This window comes from Alosa sapidissima, chromosome 4 (assembly GCF_018492685.1).
Source record: "Alosa sapidissima isolate fAloSap1 chromosome 4, fAloSap1.pri, whole genome shotgun sequence".
Lineage (NCBI taxonomy): Eukaryota > Metazoa > Chordata > Actinopteri > Clupeiformes > Clupeidae > Alosa > Alosa sapidissima.
In genome coordinates, this window is record NC_055960.1 from 12,681,214 (window position 1) to 12,703,802 (window position 22,589).

The window sequence follows — 22,589 nt, forward strand, 5'->3', positions numbered from 1 at the left end:
TAAATGGTGGATGCATTAATTTATCAATATATATCTCTGTTCCAACATCTCTTCTCACAGCTGTTGGCCCAGATCGTTAGTCTGGTATTTATGGCTTCACTCATATCCTCCTGGCCACATCCCCTTGGGGAGACTGGTGGCACTTGAGTTCCACTCTTGTTTCAGGATTTTCATGACATATGGGCTTAATAGCTCAAATCTACACTTCTGCAACCCCTGCAGGGTAAGTGTGATGTACCGGTATTCCTGCTATGTCATTTTCCACCTCATTTTTGGTGTGATGGCTGTATATCCAACATGTGGTATTTATTGGTTTGAGTCGACTTCAAAGACACTCATAACCCACAATATTGTGTGCCCCACCCCACACACACATTTACTTCAGTCCTGGTGGAAAAGAAACACAGTGATGTGAAGATTCACTGGCGTAGAGGTTGTCTGTGGTTAAACTCAAGTGGAGTCAGGCTTTATTGACAGTGGTGCAAGTTGAGATTTACAGATGCAGTAATCTGCCAACACTTGAACAAGCCCCCACGAGTACGAACTCCACACAATGCCTACCAGGTCGTGTAAAAACTCCCCTCTGAACATCGTCCATATTTGGTAGTTATTTAGTTGCGTCACAATACAGCACAGACATTAAATGAGTATGTATGCATGGACGTATGTTCTTCTGGCAAAATCAATTCCACATTGGTGTTCAACTTAGAATACAGATCTTCATATACTCATATCTAGGAGGCATTTTCAGGCCTTTGATTTCTTGTTGAATGTGTCATCTTTTTATTAGTAGTATTCAATGAAATGTGAGACGTGTGGGAATATCGACATCTTCTGTTAAGGTGAAACCTGAATCCCAAGCTGTCCAATAGACACGACCCACTACGAATGTTGAATGGGATTTCCTAAATATCTGGTTGGATATAGCACCTGGCTGGGAAGCAGTGCACACATACACACATACACACACACGCACACATTTTGTTCAGGAGCTGGGGTATTCAATATGTTCTGGGGCTGCTTGGTTGAATATGAGTGGTTATATGACCACAACAAAAAAGACCTTTGCTTTGTTGGAGTGTATTGTTCTTTCTTTTCTTTGCGGTACAAATTAAAAGTGGTTTTTCCAGTTTCCCTATAACAGAAGGTGTTCTTATTCTGCTATACATTCATTTTAAAGGAAATTTGTGGCCAGCACATCGCTCTAATACTGTTGTGGCAAGCCCCTGATGATCTACCTAATGCTCCTCCTATTGCTTATGGAGGCAGTATAGAGGATGCTACAGATAGCTAGGGACTCCCAGTTTCTAATTAGGGCTTAAAAGAGCAAGCGGTAATGTTTCAGAGCCCAGGTTTTAAAAAAAAAAAAAAATATATATATATATATATATATATATATAATTTTCGAGAATTCCCAGGGTTAAGTCAAGACAGAACCACTTGGAGCTGGAAAATACTACTATCACCCTCCCATACCCACCCAGAAATAAAACAAAAAAAAGAGATGCTTCTATTACACTCTGGAAGGACAAAGATCAAACAAATGTACATCCTAAAATGCCAAACCTAGGTAGGACAAGAGACCAAACAAAACAAACAGATGGACAAAACAAAACAAAAATATCAGCCATTTTTGATTATTAGCTGGAGCTGGGATGAAAAGGCCAACGGGATACTTCTCAGTTCATTAACATACACCTTAAAGATCTTAAAATTACCTTACTGGTTATCCACACTAGTCTTCGCCTGCCGGGCCCCAACTTAAACAGCAACATGTCAACTGTACATTTGAATAGCTTTGTTATGCCAAGTTAAAGTCTATATTTCCTCAATAATTACCCTTATTCCCTCCCCCCAGACCCAAACACCACAAAAACAAACAGATCTACTCTAACTGTCTGTGTAATCATCAGCTACTGCCCTGTTAACAATAAGTTAGCTATCTGTTGGAACTGTGGTAAAGGCCCTTCTTTTGAGTTCTTTAAAGTGATGTGGTCTCCTTTTGAAAAACAAGCCCCAGTCTCCCTTCTCTCCCCCATCCCAAATTTCAGCTCTTCCATTTTCCCAATCTTCCTCCATCTCCTCCTCCGGCTCCTCTAGCCGGACTTGGCTCCGACCAATTTCATTAGTCCATCAGAGCTCATGGATTTGGGGCGCTCCAGTGGGAAGCCCAGGGCTCGGCTCCAGATCAGCTGGGCAAGGACCCCCAGGGCGCGGGACACGCCGAACAGCACTGTGTAGTAGTTCATCTCAGTCATGCCATAGTACTGAGGAAGATAAAACACACCAGTGTCACAATAAGGCTGCTTGAGAACGGCAAAAATCATTGTTACGAGTACTCAACCATTTTGGAAACACCATGCACTCTTATTATTTTATTTCATCTACTGAAAAAAAAAAAGAGTAAAATAAAATAAATGAAAGTATATATAACTGTTCTACAACAGTTGCCACTGTACAGCAAAGGGGTGCACTGAATTAACAAAATGGGAGTATCGTTGACAAATTAATTATTCAGTCTTGATTATGTTGTTCATATGATCATTGGATGTCGTGATTGAAATTCAAATCTTGATTAAGAGCACAGTCCTAGTCGGCGGCACACTTCACAATCTCCACAACTGAAGGTTTTAAAGAAGCCTTTTTTTTACATGAGGGATTATCCAAGGGGGACAGGTTAATTCTTACAAGGTGTATCTTCTGGGACTTTTAAATTAATTAGGTGCTCATGCACATTGCAAGCCAGCTGCATTAGCCTTTGATACAACACAATGTAACAGCTGCATCCTTCATGACTTGGTCTTCACTGCAGATTAATATACCAATTCTTCTCCATGACTAAAACATGGGGGACTGCCAATGGAATTGAGTAAGGGGATTTGTTTGTAGTGAATGCTGTAGCATACTGGTGCTGATAATAAGCACTGGGCTTTTAGTAAATGCTGCAACAATCTTTTTAAAAACTCAGCCTGCATCACCATGCCTGTGGCAGGCATCCCATCTCAGTTATGGGTAGAGGCCTGTGGCCAAACCTATGGCAAGTACTCTTACAGGTCTTGGAGCAGAGCTGGCATCTTCATCTACAGCAAAGATGGCTTAAAACGGCATCTTTAATGAGTAACCTCAAGCAACAAGTACCTGATGCTAGCTACAGTTCAGCCAATAATTATTCACTCATACAAAATTGCCATCCAATTTCTTATTTGACCAAGAAAAGGCAGGCTTACCTGCAACAGGACTCCACTGTGGGCGTCCACATTGGGCCAGGGGTTCTTGGCCTTGCCCTGCTCCAGCAGGACGTTGGGCACAATCTTGTAGAGCTGCGCCACCAGCTTGAACATGGGATCGTTAGGTAGGTGCTTCAGGGCAAACTCACGCTGGCACGTGTACCGCGGATCTGTCTTCCTAAGCACCGCATGCCCATAGCCTGGCACCACCTGGGACAGGGACAGAGACAGAGAGACAGAGAGGTGATGATAAGGGGCACATTCTTGAGCAATGTTGCTGTGCAACCACATAACCAGTTCCATTTATTCTGATTGGATGATCATGACGATTTGCCTACTGATGATTAAAGTTCTCGAGAAAATAAATTGTTGCCCAATATCAATGGGAATGTGCCATAACCACAACACTTAGAAACATTGCTCACAACGTTGCCCCATGAATCACCAGCTAGTGAGTTGGGCTGACAATCAGGGGGTGGCACACTGCAGACAATGAAAATTAACTCCGTTTAATGGACCTTCACAAAAGGCCTCAACTCTCCTAATTATAGAATTGGGTCATTTACAACTAATATCTGTATCTTAAAACCTCGAAGACCCTTAAGGAGAACATAGAATGGATGAACAGAGTAGTTTACCTTCTTCTCTGATGTTAACATATGGTATAAGGTATGCAGCTTTGTGGCTAATGCACCGAACACTCCCTTATTCAATAAAGCCAAGGTAAAAACGTTTTCCCATTCTGTGTGATCTTTAATGAAAAAAAAAAACTCACTCCTCCTCAATCCAGACACTGGTTTCGTTATGACGAGTCCATTCTGATCCCGGGGGAGTATTTGCCCAAAAGCGTGTTGTGTATGTTGTGAGTCAATCAAGAGTTGCTTTCAGACACGTCTTCTGCAGTAAATGCGGAGCTTTGTCAAACAGAGGTCAGACCCTTTGGGTGATTCAGATATGATGCTAACATGCTGACATTATGCGGTCATATGTGTGAACGACACCAACGCACATGAACAGAATCTCTGCATGGTTGAACATGGTTGAACACACATGAACAGAATCTCCACATGTTCTTCGCTTCGTTCAGACACTAGATCATTTACATAATGTCCGTCGGAAATACTAGGAGGCGATTAGCGTAAGAGCCGGCCAAGTTCGGAGTTCCAAATGGCCGGTTATGTTGTTCAGATATATGGCCCAACCGCTTCACATCCGCAGAACATGCAGACTAGGTCTCAAAGCAGCCATGTTTAAAATTTCCTCTCTGTGTGGGCCACTGGGGAAAATAATCCCAGGGTCAGCTCTGAACTTGTGCTACAGTATGACTGTTAAACTCACTCTGCCTGACTTGAGTGTGTGATGTCTGCATGTGTTATGTCATGGCATATATTTTAACTTACGTGCCATGTTATGTTTGTCCTTATGTTACCAGCTAGCTGTACTGTGAACTATAAGATGTAACTTGAAGTTTTATGTTCAGTGGGTGTGAAACTGAATTTTCCAAACAAACGAACTAACTACCTTAAACTCACGCTGCCTGACTCCAGTGTGTGATGTTTAACTCACCCTTCCTGACTTGAGCGTGTTCCAGATGTAGTCCCTCATCTTCTCATCCGACACCTCGCCACCCATCTCCTTCTGCAGCGCCGTCAGCCACACCAGCACCTCCTGTGAACAGTCAGACGCAGTTACAAACACAACAACACAACACGGGAAGATTCCAGCAAAATAACATAGACATGGATACTGAACACAAGAGCATGCCTGAACACCTAAAACATAGCTGCAGATAGCGTGAGACCACGTCTGTCACAATACAACAGAAAACATTATGTGAATCTTTCAGCAGATCAACACACATGTGGACATGCACTACTACAGTCAGTCACAACAGACAACCAACCAGACATTACTGCAAGCTGACAGCGATAACAATGCAACACAGAATATAGACATGATATGCCACTGGTAAATGGGGTTAGTGTGTCAGAAATGCAATAATCTGAAGCCCTTCAATGATGAAATACCTACAATATTTTTCAGTGAACAAGACTAATGACCTCTTTGAGTGGAGCCCAGAACACTGGCTGAATTCATAACCAGACACACACACCTGGTTGGCGAGGCCGTGTAGAGGTCCTGCCAGGCCATTCATGGCCGCGCTGAACGAAAGATAGGGGTCGGAGAGGGCACTGCCCACCAGATGGCTGGTGTGGGCACTGACATTCCCTCCTTCATGGTCACTGCAGCCAGAACACACACATACAAACAATGCCAACCATTAAATCACCTGCCATTCCACATAGTGGGGGGAAACAAAAAAACAGGCAAAATAACCACAGCATGCGAGTATGCTTTTTGTCTGTTGTACGGTAGATATTTTTTGATACAACATTAGGACAAATTACTTAATGATGAAAGATAAGCATGTTTGAAAAGACCAACAGACTGATACCAAACAAACAGGATAACTAATGGATAATAACCAAAAAGCAAAATCTACTTTTGTTTTTGTTTAATACCATGACCAAGATCCTGAGCAAAAACATTAGTGGATCAGCACAATGTCTCCTTCCACACGATAGCTTTACTTCATGCACAAGACACGTCGCTGAGGAAGTTTTCACTTTGCCTGTCATTCATATTAGGGCCCTAAGCTTCAGATACATTTTAATTTAAGGAAGACTAAAATGCAAATGTTACTGTCAAACAATGCCTGCTCTATGACCTTAAAATGACATTCCTGGACAGGCGGCATAATGTGAAGCTCCCATGAGGTTAAGCAGTGCCTTAAACTGCATGTAGGGGAGTTCCGGATAGCGGACGTGCTTTAACCTAAACACAGTGGAGCCTCTGTGTGTGCGGGGGGCTGACCTGTGGATGGTAAGGTACAGGCGCATGAGCTCGGTGAACTGGGCATCGGTGTAGCCCAACATGTTGGTAAAGTTGTGGGACCAGTCCAGGCCCGAGTCAATGGCGCCGATGCTGCTGCCCTCGCGGTACAGGTTGCGGTAGATCTTAGCAGCCACACATGGCAGCTTGGCAATCAAGTCCATGGAGTCCTCGTACACAAACTAGACACAGGGGAGGGAACACACACACACACACACACACACACACACACACAGTGTCACGTGTCATTTATACACTTCTAAAAGATGCTCTAGTTGTCATTGTGCAACAGGTGAGGGTAATTAAAGGGGTGGTTCAGGATTTTGGACATAGGACCTCACTTCCAAGTTAGCAAGTGTGATATTTATCAGTGGAGACCGTTTTCCACATGTTTCATCCAGTCCTTCTAGTTGCAGAGTTCACAGGTGCTAGGCTAGCGCAAGTCAACAGTATGTGTTAGCCTGCCACTAAAAACAGTCTTACCCACTCCACAGTACACCCGAGGCAAATAAATTATAACGCCAGACAATCGATGTAAATGCTAACACATACTGATGACTAGCGCTAGCCTAGCACCTGCGGACTCTGCAACTACAAGGACTGGATGAAAGGTGTTGAAAACGGTCTCCACAGATAAATGTCACACTTGCTAACTTGGAAATGAGGTCCTATGTCCAAAATCCTGAACCACCCCTTTAAAGGTGAGGGTAATTACTTGTGTGTGAGAGTTTGAATAACCCAATAAAAACCATTACAGACAAAACCTTTGAACTTTTCTCTGAGCAACTGATAACTAATTTCAGACACAATTTCAGGCTGGTGTTCCTCACCTCCCAGTACTTGGCCTTGTTTACTCCCTCGGAGTAGGCGCGTGCAAAGCTGCTCTCGCTATTGAGGGCTGTGATGGCGGCGCTGAACTGGGACATGGGGTGCAGGTTGGTGGGAAAGTTGTCCAGCATGGTGACCACGTGGGAGGGCAGGGCGGCCCTCTTGGCCCACTCCTTGGACAACCAGTTGGCCTGTATCAACATGGGCGCAAACGCGTCTTGTGTGTTAATCATTGCAAGGTGCCGCTGCCTGTTTTGAGACAATCACTATTTTTACTATATATACACTATGAAGCACAGGCACACACACACACACTTTTGCATTCAGATATGATACCACATTTTAAACAGTTCCCCCCCCCTTTCTCACACACACAGATGGTCACTAACCTGTTCTTCGGAGGGCACCTGTCCAGTCACCAGAAGCCAGAAGAGGCCCTCAGGCAGTGGCTCTGCCCCGCCTGCTGCTTTGGGTAGCAGCTGCTGGCATTCTGGAATGCTGTAGCCACGGAAACGGATACCCTGACAGAAACCACAAACAGACCAATCAGCACAGCTGTGTTTCCATTTTGAAGGTTTTTTGAAGGTGTAGTGACAAATATAAAAATCCTTTTCTCACCTTTTTCACAATGTCCGATTGGACATCATAATGATAAATGTATATATGTTAAGGTCATTGTACTACCTAATGTTACCATCAGCTGAATTACTCCTCACATAACTCATAACATTATAACTGTCCTTCATCTGTTCTTCAGCTATTTACATTTATTTCCTATGCTCTCAATACATTTTCTATAGGACCCTCTGAAGTCTTTGTTTTTAAATAATTTTCTATTGTCTGATGACTAAAACAACAGATCATGTTTTTTTTATTGGAATTATTTGAACATCTCATCTATATCATGGGTGTGTGTTTGTGCTGTTTCAGGTCAAGAAAAAGTCGAAGACACAACGTGGGGCCTGAAACAGAAGGGATGTTCTGCAAACATCATTGTCAGTCTTGGCATGAAAGCATCTCTAAAGTGACAAACCGGACCATTTTAGATCATATAAGGTCAAACTGCTTCACCAGACACATTTTTTTAAGGCCACAAAGGTCTTCATAAATAACACTTCTACTGAGTCAGGGAATATTATTGTGGGAATACCAAACTCCACCAGATGCACTCTTATTTAGGTCACAACACTGTGAAATGCCCAACACACAGCTTACTATGTTTGTGCAATACACACATATTTATTGCAATAACACTGCAGAACTAACCTCAATATTAAAATGTACGTATGTACTTAAACTATACAATAATATATGGTCCTCCTACGACGAGGCCAACACTCACAGCCACTCACCTCGTCTGGGTCCAGCACTGAGGTCTCATACACCAGACCCTTCATTCCCCTCATGCCACCATACACCTGAGGGTGCAAACACGAACACACACACAATTATTATTCTCAACACATACTCAAGGACATAAGGGAGAAGCTAACGTACATGTAACATTCAGAAGGCAATATGATGAACGTACCATGTCCACTGTAATCTGCCCGATGTTGGTTTTGCCATGCTGTTGTTTGAAGTTCTTGACGCGTGTCTGTTCTTTAGGAATTAGGTCTGCCAGAACATCTTTCAGGTTCTGCACAGCAATTCAATCAAAATGTAAAATTAGCACCGCTTAGTTAGGCCTCAAGATATAAATCACATTACTACAGTAATTACAACAGTTCTGAGGTGAAGAGAGAATGGACAGACTTCATGTCTTAGAAATCTGATTAGCTTCTACATGTAAACCTTGCGATCATGAACTGCAAGTAGCACCAGTGTATAGTATGATTACTATAAAAATAATGTTTAAGCCATGTGAGGATTTAGTCTACACTCTTTACAAACATAAAGACACAATACCTACGTACATAAGCACACACATTCAGAACTCTTACCGATGATGAAGAGGCATTCCTTGCTGCCACAAAGACACAAGCTGCACTCTAAGAAAATAAATAAAGTAAGGCGGTTAGAGGTGTGGTTTCACACATGCACACACATGGCAACACTGAGGTACCCTTCACTTTGGACAATCCACCATCCATCTTTTACTAACTGAATAGGGCAAGGTTAGTAGTTTATAGAAACAGGACAATTTTATTGGCATGACATTACAAATATGTGGGGCATACTGGGATGACCCTAAACAACCTCAATGGACACATCTAAGTCTGATTATCTGTAGTGTGAAAGATAACTGAGACATTTTTTATGGCAGCAGACTGGGACTTGTGATAACTGACACTGTTGGTCTATTTTTTGTTCTAGTGTCGTTATACACTACATTTTAAGAGACAACATCTACTGAATCAGCACAGGCAACTGAGAAGAACCAAGTTGAACATCATTCAGATCTTTCTAATAGATAACACAGGTGCACTGCTGCATCGAACAATAATGGACAGTGCTGTCCTTAGGTATGAAAACAAGTTAGGATCATACAGTAACTAAATCTATCTGCCCATCCACAAGAAGGCAAACTGAACCATGTGACTTTCACTTTCCATTAAACACATTTTGTAATATTACATAAAAAGAAGTTGATTTTGGGGAATTCATTCAAATATTTTACAACATCCAAAACAATAACAGCACACTGCTTATTTTCACATAGGCTAGGTCCTCAAAGGCACAGTAATTCACACACAGACCTCCTCATAGCCATGAGATGAACAATACTGTCCACTCCACAGTCATACATGCGTGCAATTCCCTCCTTCAGCTAAGCTATGCTTCCTGGACTTTACAAAGAGCTGTGTACCCTGACCTTGAGACAGAAATGGCAACGCAAACTTTAAACTTTGACTCAAGACACAAGACAGTGAGGCACTGGAACCTGGCGCGACCTATGGGTTACCAAGATGAGGTTCATGTTGATTCTGCCTTTAGAAAATTAACCATTGGGTGTGTACACCATACATGTCAGCTGACGTGAGGACAATCAACGGGGCGTACGCAATTGCATAATTCATTCATTCATCCACATTACGTCCGTGCATGTTAAGTTATTTCTCAAAATAAGCAATGTCATATCTCTACATTAGCGCTGCATTTTCATTTTTGTCAAGACATGTCTTAAAAAAAAATCAATAAAAAAAAATCAATAGCCCTAATAACACAACAAATGAAATGGGTAAAAGGTTAGCACCGTCATGGCAGACTGTAGACCCACCGTGCGACTTGAGTACTTTCCAATGAACTTATCCTCGGTTAAATGCTAGGGGTTTGCAGGCTTGCGAAATATTATTAAGATTTGCCTTAACTATTACTAATATAATTCGTAGTAGATAATGTTACTGCAATTGCGGATCCGGATTAACCATTACTTGCCAATCGGAGCAATTGCACGATCTGATCGAAGCACACTTTGAGTGGCAAACTCAACATACTGCTGGCTAACAATCAAGACAGTCAGCAATCACATCAAGGTAGATTACAAGGTTATCAGGTGTAACGTTAATGCTGGAAGTGGAGGAGTTCAGGGCTTACACGACATAACGTTATACCACCACATTTAAACCATAACTACCTCAAACAGACAACTAGGTGTACAGCCTATGAGAAACTCGCCGATGTCGTGCAGAAGTCAACTGTGTACATTTACGCTTAGAGGCTTAACAAACCCAACAACTTCGATACAGACTGACTGGCTAGGAAGGTAGCTGCCCTGCTAGCCTTTTTGCAATTAAGTTGGCTAAACATAACCGGTTAACGTTTCATACTCATATCACATTTCACGATTTTGTGCTGCATTGATGTAAAGAATTCACAACACTCCTTCGTTAATTCTCAAAAAGGGCAGTTGCCCGACTGTAACGTTAGACAGCACTGACATGCTTTTTTTTTTTTTTTATTACTACAGGACATGGTTATTCAGGAGTTAGACCGCTAGCGAGCTAGCTGCTTTAGCCACTACACGAGAACAATGTTGCTAGCCAATAAGCTAACGCAAGGACTCATTCTCAACAATCTTACCTTTGAATTCAGGATCTTCGGCGCAAGCCTGCTTACAGACAGTAGGGACATTGTGAATGTGAGGGGTATGCCGACGTAGGTAAATATTAAGCCACTTAACAACTGCACCCAGTGCTTTCTGAAGGTGCCCCTCCTGAGTTGGTATCCGCGATGAAGGTTGAGAGAAGGTACCAAGGGCCCAAAGGTGGGATTGGTCGACGCGTAATGTGATTTCAGTGACGTCATGAACAACTGCTGCATAAAATTGAAGTGCGTCACAGCTGCAATATTGTTGCGCACCGTTGTAGTAGACCTACAACTACCCAACTGGTTGTAGAAAAAAAAATGCAATAGCCTATCATTTCAAGACTGTAGTAAAACATTTGGGAACCGTACAGTCCTTTTCTGAATAGATTATGAACTTGTGACGGTGACAATTGTGTTTTGTGTTAATAGGCACACTGGACTGGTCTATGGGACTGGCTATGAATGGATGAGAGATTATTCACCTGAACCAACATGATCTGTGTTTTGTGTAGCTAATATGTTAGTAAATAGCTAGTTATGGTTATGGTTACGCTTCTGTCCAATATACAAGATAGCATATTTGTAAAGCTCTCTTAGTAGCATACACTGAAAAACATTAATCTTGTATTAAAAACACACTCTCAATTGTATCGAAATGTATATTCTCAGACAGACATACAGGAAAGTACTAAGTATTTTGTAAAAAAAAAAAAAAAAAAAACAGATCCCAAAACATGTAACTCGGACAAGGCTTTAAGAAAATAACAAAACAAAAAAACAACAACAACAAAAAACAGAAAGCATGTCCAATGTTGAGATCCATCAAAATTCAGTAAAGGACAAAAGGCAGGACTTGTGATGACATTAATGTACATTTTGAATCCAACAGTAACATATAAAACTGATCCTGATCTAACACTTATTTTGTGTAGATTTGCAAAATGTCTTCAGATTAAACATAAAGATCATCTGAACTTGAATCTGAATCTATTAATCAGATATATTAAGGATCGAAACAGTGGTGTACAAAAAACAGCTGTGCTGTGAAAAACAGACTTAGAAATCCTTCTTGTGTACAGGTCCATGAAATATTTGAGAGTACATAAATCCTGAATACAAGTCAAGTGTTGATTTGATGCACTGGTTTCACATAAATTATTAATTATGCTACAGAGAAAAAAAAAACAGTTTGTCTTAATGTTGATTAACCCCCACTGCTTACTGATGAGCCTAATGTTGTGCATCAACAGGAGGATCTCAGTGGAGGCTTAATGTTATAACTCGTCATGGGGCATTTTCAAAGCATGGTCACAAAGATCTATGGGTGGAAACAAAAAGAAAGATTAGTGAGCGGTGCTCATCAGGGAATCCTTAAAATAACAAGAGTGGAACATTCATTTAAAAACAAGATATTGAATTTCCAGTGGATGGACTTCCTTAATCTTGCTGGCTGTGTGGCAGTTGGAGTTACTAAAGCATATGTGCATTGGGACTATGTAAACCTCAGTGATGGTGAAATAATGAAAATGCTGTCTTGTTACAAATCAGTGGCTTGATTCTGGCCAAGCTAACGCAAGGTTCAGGCCATGGCCAGAACTGAATAATCACTGTACCTGTTCTCTTACTGCACAGTTTGTCCTTCACATTATCATTCTCATGAGCGAAGAATTCAATGAGTTCATCTTCATATTGTTCAGCAATCGTTTCACACTAAAAAAAAAAAGGGTGAATCAGTAATTTCATATAGCATCAGACTGCATTATTTTCTTGGTCTATGGTAGACCTGTAATTATTCAAATCTGCCAGAAAAAGTCTACAATATATTTTATTCAGGAGGGAAGGGAGAAGAAGCAGAGAACGATCACTCACAGCAAACTTTAATTGGGCCGAGACTCTGGAATCCAGGGCTCCATCTGAGAGGTCCATTGCTTTGCCGTCTCGTGAGGTGATTCTCGTGTAGGTCTTGCGGTTGGACGTGGGGTCTACCCGCTCGCCGTACTCATTCATCTTCTCGCAGACGCCCTCCATGAGCTCTAAGAGATGCCCCTCAGATCGCGCAAGCGGAACCTGATAGGAGGGGAAAGTGTAGAAAAATATTAATGAAAATGATCTGCAGCTCGATTCAACTTTTACACATTGTCTGCAGAAAACAAACATTTTTTGTGCAAATGTGATCTAAACAGTTAAGGTAACCTGCAGGGAAGATCCTGACCTCTCTTATAGACTGACTGCCATCAGGGTTGATTCTGAAGGATCCAGTCTGGATCATTTTCTTGGGATCTACTTGAGAGATCGCCCACTCCATCTCATCCACAAGAGCCCTGCATGCTGAAATGATGAGGCGGGAAGACGCAATCATTCAGCTGAAGCATATTTGCTGCACAACACTAGAATGGCCACTGTCATAGATCCATGTGTGACTTTACAAGGAAAACACCATCTAGAACAGGGGTCTGAACATCCGGCCCGCGTCCTGCCCAATTCCAGCCCGCGACGTATGACAAAATAATAATGTAATCCGGCCCTTGAGGCTATTTAATTGCGACAAACAACGATACTGATTAAAATAGACGATAGATCCAGGTACGGTGACAAATCTCATTTGTAGGCCTACTCTGCTCCACTATGTGCAAGACATCCAGAGCTTGATTCAAACCCAAAATAGCTGCGCAAAGTTTTCAGGAAATACTTGTATTACACGCGAGAAACACAAAGACGTGCATATGTAATGACGCGGAAGCAATGCAGGCCATAGTGTTGCAGAAATTGAAGCAGAAATAGGCCTACACCTAATGTTGAAAAACGTTCACGTGTGGTGAAGTCTTAGGTAAGCTATGTTATTCACCTATTCTAATTCTGAAGGAGAATATGGAGATTATGATCGATCGTCTATGACAGTGATAGTCACGGTGCGTCTGTGAATGGAGGTGCGTGTATACAACGGTGTCCACTAAGCATACCATGCTTGTTTCGACCCTCTGCCCAACATAGCTTGGAGGTTGCAGTAGTAATCGTGATGATGGTGTCCGTAATGGATGTGGTACAGACAGCAGGGCTAGTAAAAATAGGGCTCTAAAGAACTACAAAGTCACCCGCAATATGATGCGAACTTCTGGGTACTGCAGATTACCCGCGATAGGAACTGTTTGACCAGAATACTTTATTGTAGGCCTATGTTGTAGTAATCTATTACTAAACCATAACATCGTAGGTGTTGGTATACATCTTAGGTGTTTTCCTGTTAATTTGTTATGTGGGTAATATGAAAAAAGGAAAGTAAACCTGCTTAAATATGTTCATCCAGTATTTACTGAAAGGTGCATAATTTGAGGTGCTTGCCATCCAGTGACAAATTAGATGGGTAAATTTACCCCCTTCATAAACTTTTGTTTTACTCAAAGATTTTTACATTTACAGTAGGACTTTATCTCTGACCACTTTCAAGCCATGGCCTTTTGAAATTTTGATATAAAAATCCAATGGTGTTGCTTTCTTAACCCTGATGCCTAGTTTGCCAGGTTTAAAAAAGTTATGAGAGGAAATATTTTTATTTGGTGTGAAACACACACACATACCTGTTATGTTTTTCATTTATTTTATAATTTGTATTAATATTTATTTTATCATTATTTTATTTATAAGCTAAGGTTGCTAGCACAGGTGTCTTAAAACTAGATGAAAACACTTTCTGTTTGCAGTTTTGTGTGGTATTTGGAAAAAAAGAACATTGCATTTTCAGAAATAGCCGGCCCTCCAATCAGATGACGTTGGCAGAATTGGCCCCAGCTCATTTGAGTTTGAGACCCCTGATCTAGGACTTCATGAAAATGGTATTGCTCTTGGGTGCTCCTTGTTGGTGCCCCCCGCCGAATCCCAATCCTCCCCCACCTTTCTTATGCAGCCCCCCCCAATAAATGCACAAATAGGCTGACACCAGACATAATTTCACTGCATTTCTTACTTCCAGTAACTATATGCATGTGGCAATAAACTTCCTTGTATCCTTGTATTATTTGTAGTCTGTTATACAAAGTGTACCTCCACATTTGAGATCCTGTGATTGCCTGGCCCCTTGGCAGTGGATGTGGAGGAGAGAAATGATTACGAAGAGAGAGAGTGCCCGCAGAGAAGTCCGCATCGTTGCCTATAGGAGTTAAAAAAAACATTTAAGTACCTATAACTTTTACCGTTAGCCTACTTATGTGAAGAAACATGAAATTCAAAATATTTTGCTGCTAGCATGTCATGTTCTAGAATGAACGACTCAGTTTCCTTCCAGCTACAAGTTGTGTTCGGCTGTCATTATTACCTTGAAAAGTCGTGATGGGGAAATTAATCCATAAACCTTCAACCTTAAACTATTGAGCATATCCCATATGATGGTCCATTCATTCGGTTTTCAATTTATGATCTTACCTGTTTTGTATGTAACTCAGCCACCACTACAATGCATCGATTCCACGCTGTTTCAAGGCATTTGCTGAATCTGGTGACGTAGACAGCGAGACACCGCGTGGTGTCCGTGAATATGCCTGAATTTTAAAAAGACCCCTAAACGAAATGCAAAGGCGAGTACCCTGCGCTTCATCATCGGCACTAGCCGTTCATTAAAATAGATGACGATTTTCTATTATTCAGCCCTTTTGTATTGCATTTTGCCTTGAAGTTAGTTGTTGTCAAAGTTTTTCCCCCGACTGTTAGACCGTACCATACTGTCTGTGGTAATGTGGAAAGAAAGATTGGAGAAGACCGAGTTTACTTTATTAGTAAAGTAAAGAATGTCTGGTAAAGCAAAGCAGTAGAAAAATGCAGGTAGCCAGCACAACATTACACTACAAGAACATGTGTTGGTGAGGAAAGACCTGAATTTGTTAGGTCTCGAAAACCATGAAATGCACTTTTGGCGGATATCAAGACCAACAGCCCATGTTCATACCCGGCAAGAAGGTCCAGGCACCGGTCTGTTAGATGTATTACGGTGTTTTACTTTCACCGCTATCGGGTGAATCGCGCTGTAAAAGCAAGGCAACCGTCTGTGAATGGGTGTGCACTGTGCAGAAGCGTACACATCGCCTGTTTCAATCTTTTGCCACAATGGCGATGTGTGGGACACACGTCCGAAGTTGTATTGCTTTGACAGTTAGGTGTGCTAGTCAATGCACATATGGAACATACAATGGCTCATCACAGAGGGCTGTCCTGACTGTCACATCAATGAGGTACCGGTAGTTTTACTATCAGACCCTGATGGAATCTACGGTGACACACCGACAAATTAGCTTAGCCACCGGCATAAGAATAACGTTAGCTAGCTAGCTTAGCTGTCAAAGTTAAAGTGAATTAGCCATGGGAAGGACAGGGTTGGGCATATGCATGTTATTGTAGAAATTTGGACACTCTTCACTTAGAACTAGCTCTACTTCTTTACGATTACAGACATGTGTTTTAACTCCGCTCTAGACGTACAATGTAGTGGTGGTTATAGTTTACGTTGTTAGTTTGATGGAACACAATGTTCAGTTGCAAGCTAACGTTAGCCATCGCTAGTTATTGAAATGGAACGTTAACCGTTCACGTTAGCCATAGCACTCAGTGTTGTGTCAGAGAATGTATTAAGGGGAGAACTGCCACTCTCGGAACACTTCCGGTTTCTGAACTGATTGCAGTTCCTTTTGTGGTTCCACATGAGGGCGCTCGTCCACGAGTGCAGAATGCATGGAGGTCTATGGAGCTGTACCCCTCAAAATCCACTTTTCTCGGGATATAATTTTTTTCCAAGTCATTTGAATATTGTATTCGAAAGGGGAGGCAAAGAAAATACACTTGGTTGAGTATTATATTTTGTAAAGTCACTTAATTGTTCTTAAAAGCCTTTCAAACGTGTCAATGACGTCACTCATTAGCACAATGCTAGCGTGTTATGGGTAACAACGACCCAACCTGTAAGAAAACAAAAGGACATAAGTACTCGTTTGTTCAACTTTTGACCTATAACCCATGTTGAAGTTATACAAACTACAATCAAATCTGAGATTTGTCAACGACAATCAGGTGAAACAGACAAATTTAGCCGTCTAGCTCCATTGACTCCCATTCATTCTGCACTCATGGCGATCGCCCCCAGTGGAAATCTGGTGCGGTACAATGGGACAATACGGAGTGGCCAGGCTCTCCGTAGACGGGCTCTGGCTGTGTTATATCAGTTACCGACTATGAAGCACAAGAGTTAAATGTCAACCACTTTAAAAAGTCCAGTCAAAGGTTGAGCCAAATTTAAAGGATGACCAGTGGGAAGCTCATTCTTTAAAACGTTATTGTTACATTTACTTGAGACATGCAGGGAGTCACGAACCTGGCTAACGTTAAAATTATTGATTAATCCTACAGCCTAGCAATTTTTTGTTGAGCATTAAATAAATCTAATTAAAATGTCAGGAATATTGGAAACTATACAGTGTGCATGGCGAATTTCAGGATATAATTCAACGTTAACGTTACCCGAAAGCAAATAGGGTGGGAACATGTTTAGTTGTTAACATGTTGTTTTGTTCAGTTAATCAGCTAGAATTCTACATGCTAAGCATTGTTATCTTCACATTCAGTTGTCTGTATTGATTTTGTAGGATGTTCTCAACATCCCATGCCCGACAAGGTATTCTGCAGAGGGCAAATGACAGGTTTGAGAGCTTCTTGGATCATCGTTTCCCAGCCTTTTATGTATATTATCACACATTTATGAAGGGTAAGTGTCATTATCTACTCTACTCTTCGAAAATCTTATATTGTTCCATCTTAAGTATTTGTTGACATTCTTAGATTTCCTAATACACAAGTTTGAATAAATGTGTTGGCATTTTAAAATCAAAGCTTTTTGCTTTACATATGATGAGATGGGTTTTGTTTTGTTGTTTGATGATAGTTTCCCCCCTCATACATTTCTTATACTTATATAGGTTTCAAGCTCCTGCTTGAGGATATGACAGAAGCAAGGAAGATTAAAGTAAAAATGAATACAAATGGAATTCCATTCAAAGAGCTTCCTTATCGAGAGATGGAGCGTCTTCGTTTGGTAGGGTTGCACAAGACAAAGATGGCAAAGTAGTTCATAAATTGTTCAGATCCAGTTTATCTCCCAAGAATATCACCCTTTTATGTTTAGTGATTTTAATCCTAATTGCATGTGAAACAGTGTTGTTAAGTTACTGTTACTGATTGTGTCCCCTCCCTCCCCACCTCCCTTGCAGGTGCGTAAGGATATAATCAAGGCCATTCCTATGGTCATTATTTCACTGCCTCCCTTTGCTATCTGTTTGGTGTTCACCCTTATGTGAGTACATCTTTACCAACAAATAACACTTTGTTTTTATTTGTTTGTGTATTTTGCATTTGTCCAATGAGTTGGAACCACAACAGCGAATCACATCTGTCATCTATTGATCCCTCCCTCTCTGCGGTTCCCAGGTACCTTTTCCCTCGTCAGCTATTGTTCCACCACTTTTGGACGCCGCAGCAGCAAAGGGACTTTAAGAAGCTTTACCACGAGCAGAGGGCCAGGCATCACTATGCCATCCTGACAGGCATGGAGAGCTCCATTCCATGTGTAGAGAAGTGGATGCTCCGCAGTCACTTGCAATCCCTATGCACCAAGGTGCCTGGTTGCTCAATATGCTTCTCTATCTGATAGCACTGTAGTGATTTAAGGGGGGAGAAGTCCTCCTTCTCCCTTGTTCTTCTTGAACACATAAATCGAATGGTTGCTATTCAGACAGAGAACTAATTAAATTATTGATTTTCTACAGATTTAAGCACAATTTAGTACAACCTGGAAAAATCATTGTGTGGTGGTCAATGTCAACATGATAATGTTGACATTGTGGTGGGCCGCCACAAATAAGTCAATGTATGGGAAACACTGATGTATCTCTGAAATTAGAGATGGCAGATAAATAATCACCACATGGTCAGAATACCCAACAATACGTTAAGAACACAGAACACTCACAGAAAACATAGTAGACATGTTGATTTGAATAAGCAAAGGTATATTAACCCAGTTCTCCAATTTAAAATTCAATTGGTTCTGCAAGACATATTCTAGACACGCCCTCTTGACAAGAGCTGACCTGTACCTTGCGGATGACTGACTGAATACTGGGTGGGAGTTGCTCTAGAATCTCGTCTAGTGGAGTTAAGCTCTCCACGCCCTAGAATCTGTCCCACTAGTGTAGCTTCCCATTATCTCAGTCACCCAACCCTTAAGCGGGGGATCACATTTGAATTTCCCCTGGGGATCAATAAAGTATCTCTATCTATCTATCTATCTATCTATCTATCTATCTACATTGGCCAGCGGCAAGTGTAACGCAACGCTCAGACCATAATAAGTTCTATGGTAACACAAATGGTTTGCCTTAACTGACAATGGTATACATTCGTGTTGCACTTTGGAAGATGAACCAAGTTCAACGCTCAGCTTGTTCAACGCTAGCGTTACGCCAGTGCTGCCACCGTTCCGCTGCTGAACCATAGATAGAGAACAATAGGACACCTGCCGCTTGCCGCTGGCCAATGTGATCCCCGCCTAACTCTAACATAGCTAATTATTCCTAGCGTGCTACAAACAACCCCTCATGGCCATGGTACTGTACCAGTTTCTGTAAAGTAGCGCTTTTTTGATGTACTGACCCTATGTGACGTGTCTGTCCTCCTCAGGTCCAAAGTGGGACTCACCCTGAAGTGTCAGACCTCTGGTTGGTGCAGGGCGTCTTCAGTGGCCACCCATTGGGATTCAACAATATCAGGAACAGCCACATGGTCAGTCAGTGTGATGGGTCAGTGACTGTTTGCCAGGTGGATTCTGATGGGTTGTGTTTTTTGTGTCATGTATTCATTTTATGTTACAGTTAGATAGATAGATCGATAGATACTTTATTGATCCCCAAGGGGAAATTCAAGAAGTTCTTTGGGGACATCATTGTCAGCACTGAGCATAAGATACTGGATTTTTTCTGTTTGTCAGCTTTTGTTGTCACTTCATGTCACACCTTTTTAAAACAAGCAATGGCATGACATAGGGTATGGAAGTGATGAAGTAAAAGGAAAATTTCCCCAAGTGATAAAATAAAAGTAATTCCTCCCAAGACAGCAGCTTCTGTTCATACTTTCACAGGAGATCACTTGAAAGTAAACATGTGCTCTTCTCTCTCTTTTTCTCTCTTCTGTCTATCCCTATATGTTCTCTCTCTGCTCTTTCTCCCTATCCCCTGCTCCTTCTCCCAGAGGTTACTCGCCTCTCAGCTGTTGTTGACGCCGTGGCTGCCTGCCTTCATGGCTCGCCGGCGGCTGAGTGCCAAAGGCCTGGAGCTGCTGCATCTGGACCGAGCTCTGAGTAGCCTTGGCGTGGACCAGCTTTGTGACGCCGAAGTCGAGGAGGTCAGACATGTTGACGTATACGACATGTTTGAGTGTTTAAGCAATTAACTTACACTGTCTGTGTTGCAAGCCCCTGTTATTGTGTTTAGTCTTAGTCTTTTTATTTTAAAGTCGAATGCTAGTAATAATGTTTATTGTCACTACTTGACTTTGTCAGACTCTCTGTTTTGGGTCTGCTTTCTGAAGTGCCACTGTCACTCGTGGAGAATCAGGCCATGGCCTATGTAAAGCATTTGAGAGACAATAGCTATAAGTAATGGCTCTATGTAAAGGAATTGCATTGAAACACCAGTTTTTTCCCCCACTGTTTAGGCTTGCTACCTGCGGGGTCTTGATACCAGTAGCCTCAGCACCAGCCAGTGGCGAGAATGGCTTAAGCAGTGGCTCCAGCTGTCTTCCCAGGTCAAAGGTCAGGGTCTCTCTGTGATTGCACATGAGTGTTTTTTTTTGTTTACTCTGCTCAGTCAGTTTACCTGACACTCTGATTTTAGTTATAGACTGGATGAGATGTTAAATTCTTACTGTTATTGGCCAGGGGACCTGTCACAGCTGTCACATTCTTCTGTTGTTTTAACAGTTTCTCTTATCTGGCTGTTGTTGTTCTTCCATATTGCACAGAATCTGAGACATCTTTGCTGTTACATAGTATGGTGCTGCTGTCTGTGAATTACCCGGCACATTGAAAAGGAGAAGAGGCTTTGGTTGCTTGTGCCATCATGCCTCAAGCTCAACAGGCAAGACTACACTCATGACTGCGCCATCATGCCTCAAGCTCAACAGGCAAGACTACACTCATGACTGCGAAATGTCATGCTGCATTTAGACCAAGAGAAGCACGTTCCTGCGAAGGACAAGACCCTGTTTACACCCACAGAGGGAGTGTTTGTATGCCTCTCGGCCTGCTCTCATGAGTTTAAGTATTCCAGTCCTGAATACAATCCAGTCATCACAGATCACACACACACACACACACACACACACACACACACACACACAAGTGAATTGGCAGGTGGTAACACTTCTACTGTCTGAGAGAGGAAAACAATTCATTTTTTTTATTTCTATTTTTGTCTTTGTTTCTCCCACCTGAAACCATAAACCTTAAATTGATGCGCCTGTATATCAAACTCTCCTAAATATACACATGAATACTGGTAATGTGCTATTGCTATTAATAACACATGGTAAAGTGACTTACCTGACTAGGGAAGAATATGTGGCATCATGTAAGGGATATACTCAGCATCATCTCATTGAATACCTAGTGGTCACAGGAACATTTTGGATTGCGTAAGTTACAACGGACTGTGCCAACACGGGCTTACTCTAGAAGCTTTCACAGAAGCCTGAAGCTCATTCTTGTGCCATTCATTCGGCAGATAGTTGAGTGTGATGTTGGCATCTTCTTTTTAAATATCTGCTTCAAAAGAAGTTTGTTAGCCTTGTTGCTAACCATTGATGTTTTTGAGTGGGCAAGAGTCATCAGTTTACCTCATTGTCTGAAGTTCTCAGGATTCTTTTGGGTCTGTATTTAATGATTATTTAAATTATATTTTATACATATATGATGTTTCTTTTCAAGTTGTTGTTGTGTTGTCATTGTTTTGCTATGCAAGTTTACCAATGATGTGGGGGAATTATTACTTCTGTAAAACGAAGAAAAATGAGACTGGCTTGTAAATGAAAAAGAGAGCTGTCAGTATGCCCTTCAAACTTTCAGAAAGGGTTAGCACTGAACCCGAATGCATAGTGAGGTTGGGTACTGGTTGGGCTAAAGCACTAAGGCTATTCATCTGGTCAATGTATCCATTTCTTTTCTCATGGGATTTGACAGTGAGGGGGAAGTATTGGCACTTACTCTGTAAATGCGCATCACGATACAGGGACCACAATATACAATGTGTACTGGAACAGTCCTATACCACAACTACATGTCGGAATGTTGATATTTGCAATAAATCAGATACGTACAAAGAAACTGATGTCTAAGTTATTTTAGAATTCGACCCAATTGTCTCAAGCGAATTTATTTTTACATCCAACACACAATATCAGTTCAATATTTATTTTCACCGTAGAAAGCATTGCATCGTATTGATGGGAGACAGCTGAATAGTGGGTAGGCCATTAAGAGAAAAAGCTGTGCAAGTTTGTGCTGATACGCAGAGCATATGTTCGGCT

The 22,589-nt window shown here is 41.7% G+C and overlaps 3 protein-coding genes across 4 annotated transcripts; 1 reads left to right on the top strand and 2 right to left on the bottom strand.

The window, feature by feature from the left end:
* Positions 1 to 1,621: 1,621 nt before the first annotated feature.
* Positions 1,622 to 11,160, bottom strand: LOC121707416 (citrate synthase, mitochondrial). Its single transcript, XM_042089956.1, has 11 exons — positions 10,971 to 11,160; positions 8,891 to 8,938; positions 8,479 to 8,586; positions 8,300 to 8,365; positions 7,337 to 7,468; positions 6,950 to 7,138; positions 6,102 to 6,301; positions 5,341 to 5,470; positions 4,794 to 4,895; positions 3,228 to 3,437; positions 1,622 to 2,267 (listed from the first exon to the last, which is right to left on the bottom strand). Exons 1-11 carry the CDS (start codon positions 11,019 to 11,021, stop codon positions 2,097 to 2,099), a joined length of 1,407 nt encoding a protein of 468 aa, XP_041945890.1. The 5' UTR covers positions 11,022 to 11,160; the 3' UTR covers positions 1,622 to 2,096.
* Positions 11,161 to 11,685: 525 nt separating this feature from the next.
* Positions 11,686 to 15,593, bottom strand: cnpy2 (canopy FGF signaling regulator 2). Of its 2 annotated transcripts, none has more exons than XM_042089971.1 (6): positions 15,393 to 15,593; positions 15,015 to 15,120; positions 13,189 to 13,304; positions 12,846 to 13,043; positions 12,590 to 12,686; positions 11,686 to 12,294 (listed from the first exon to the last, which is right to left on the bottom strand). In XM_042089971.1, the coding sequence occupies exons 2-6, from the start codon at positions 15,112 to 15,114 to the stop codon at positions 12,251 to 12,253; spliced, it is 555 nt and encodes a 184-aa protein (XP_041945905.1). In that variant the 5' UTR covers positions 15,115 to 15,120; positions 15,393 to 15,593; the 3' UTR covers positions 11,686 to 12,250. The 2 variants fall into 2 exon arrangements, with proteins under 2 accessions (XP_041945905.1, XP_041945904.1); XM_042089970.1 differs by having other exon boundaries at positions 15,286 to 15,431.
* A 103-nt stretch (positions 15,594 to 15,696) lies between these two features.
* Positions 15,697 to 22,386, top strand: LOC121707418 (LETM1 domain-containing protein 1-like). The gene is made up of 9 exons (XM_042089958.1): positions 15,697 to 16,195; positions 17,600 to 17,718; positions 17,930 to 18,045; positions 18,221 to 18,303; positions 18,438 to 18,624; positions 19,689 to 19,790; positions 20,256 to 20,408; positions 20,721 to 20,817; positions 21,027 to 22,386. The coding sequence occupies exons 1-9, from the start codon at positions 15,945 to 15,947 to the stop codon at positions 21,089 to 21,091; spliced, it is 1,173 nt and encodes a 390-aa protein (XP_041945892.1). The 5' UTR covers positions 15,697 to 15,944; the 3' UTR covers positions 21,092 to 22,386.
* Positions 22,387 to 22,589: the final 203 nt, after the last annotated feature.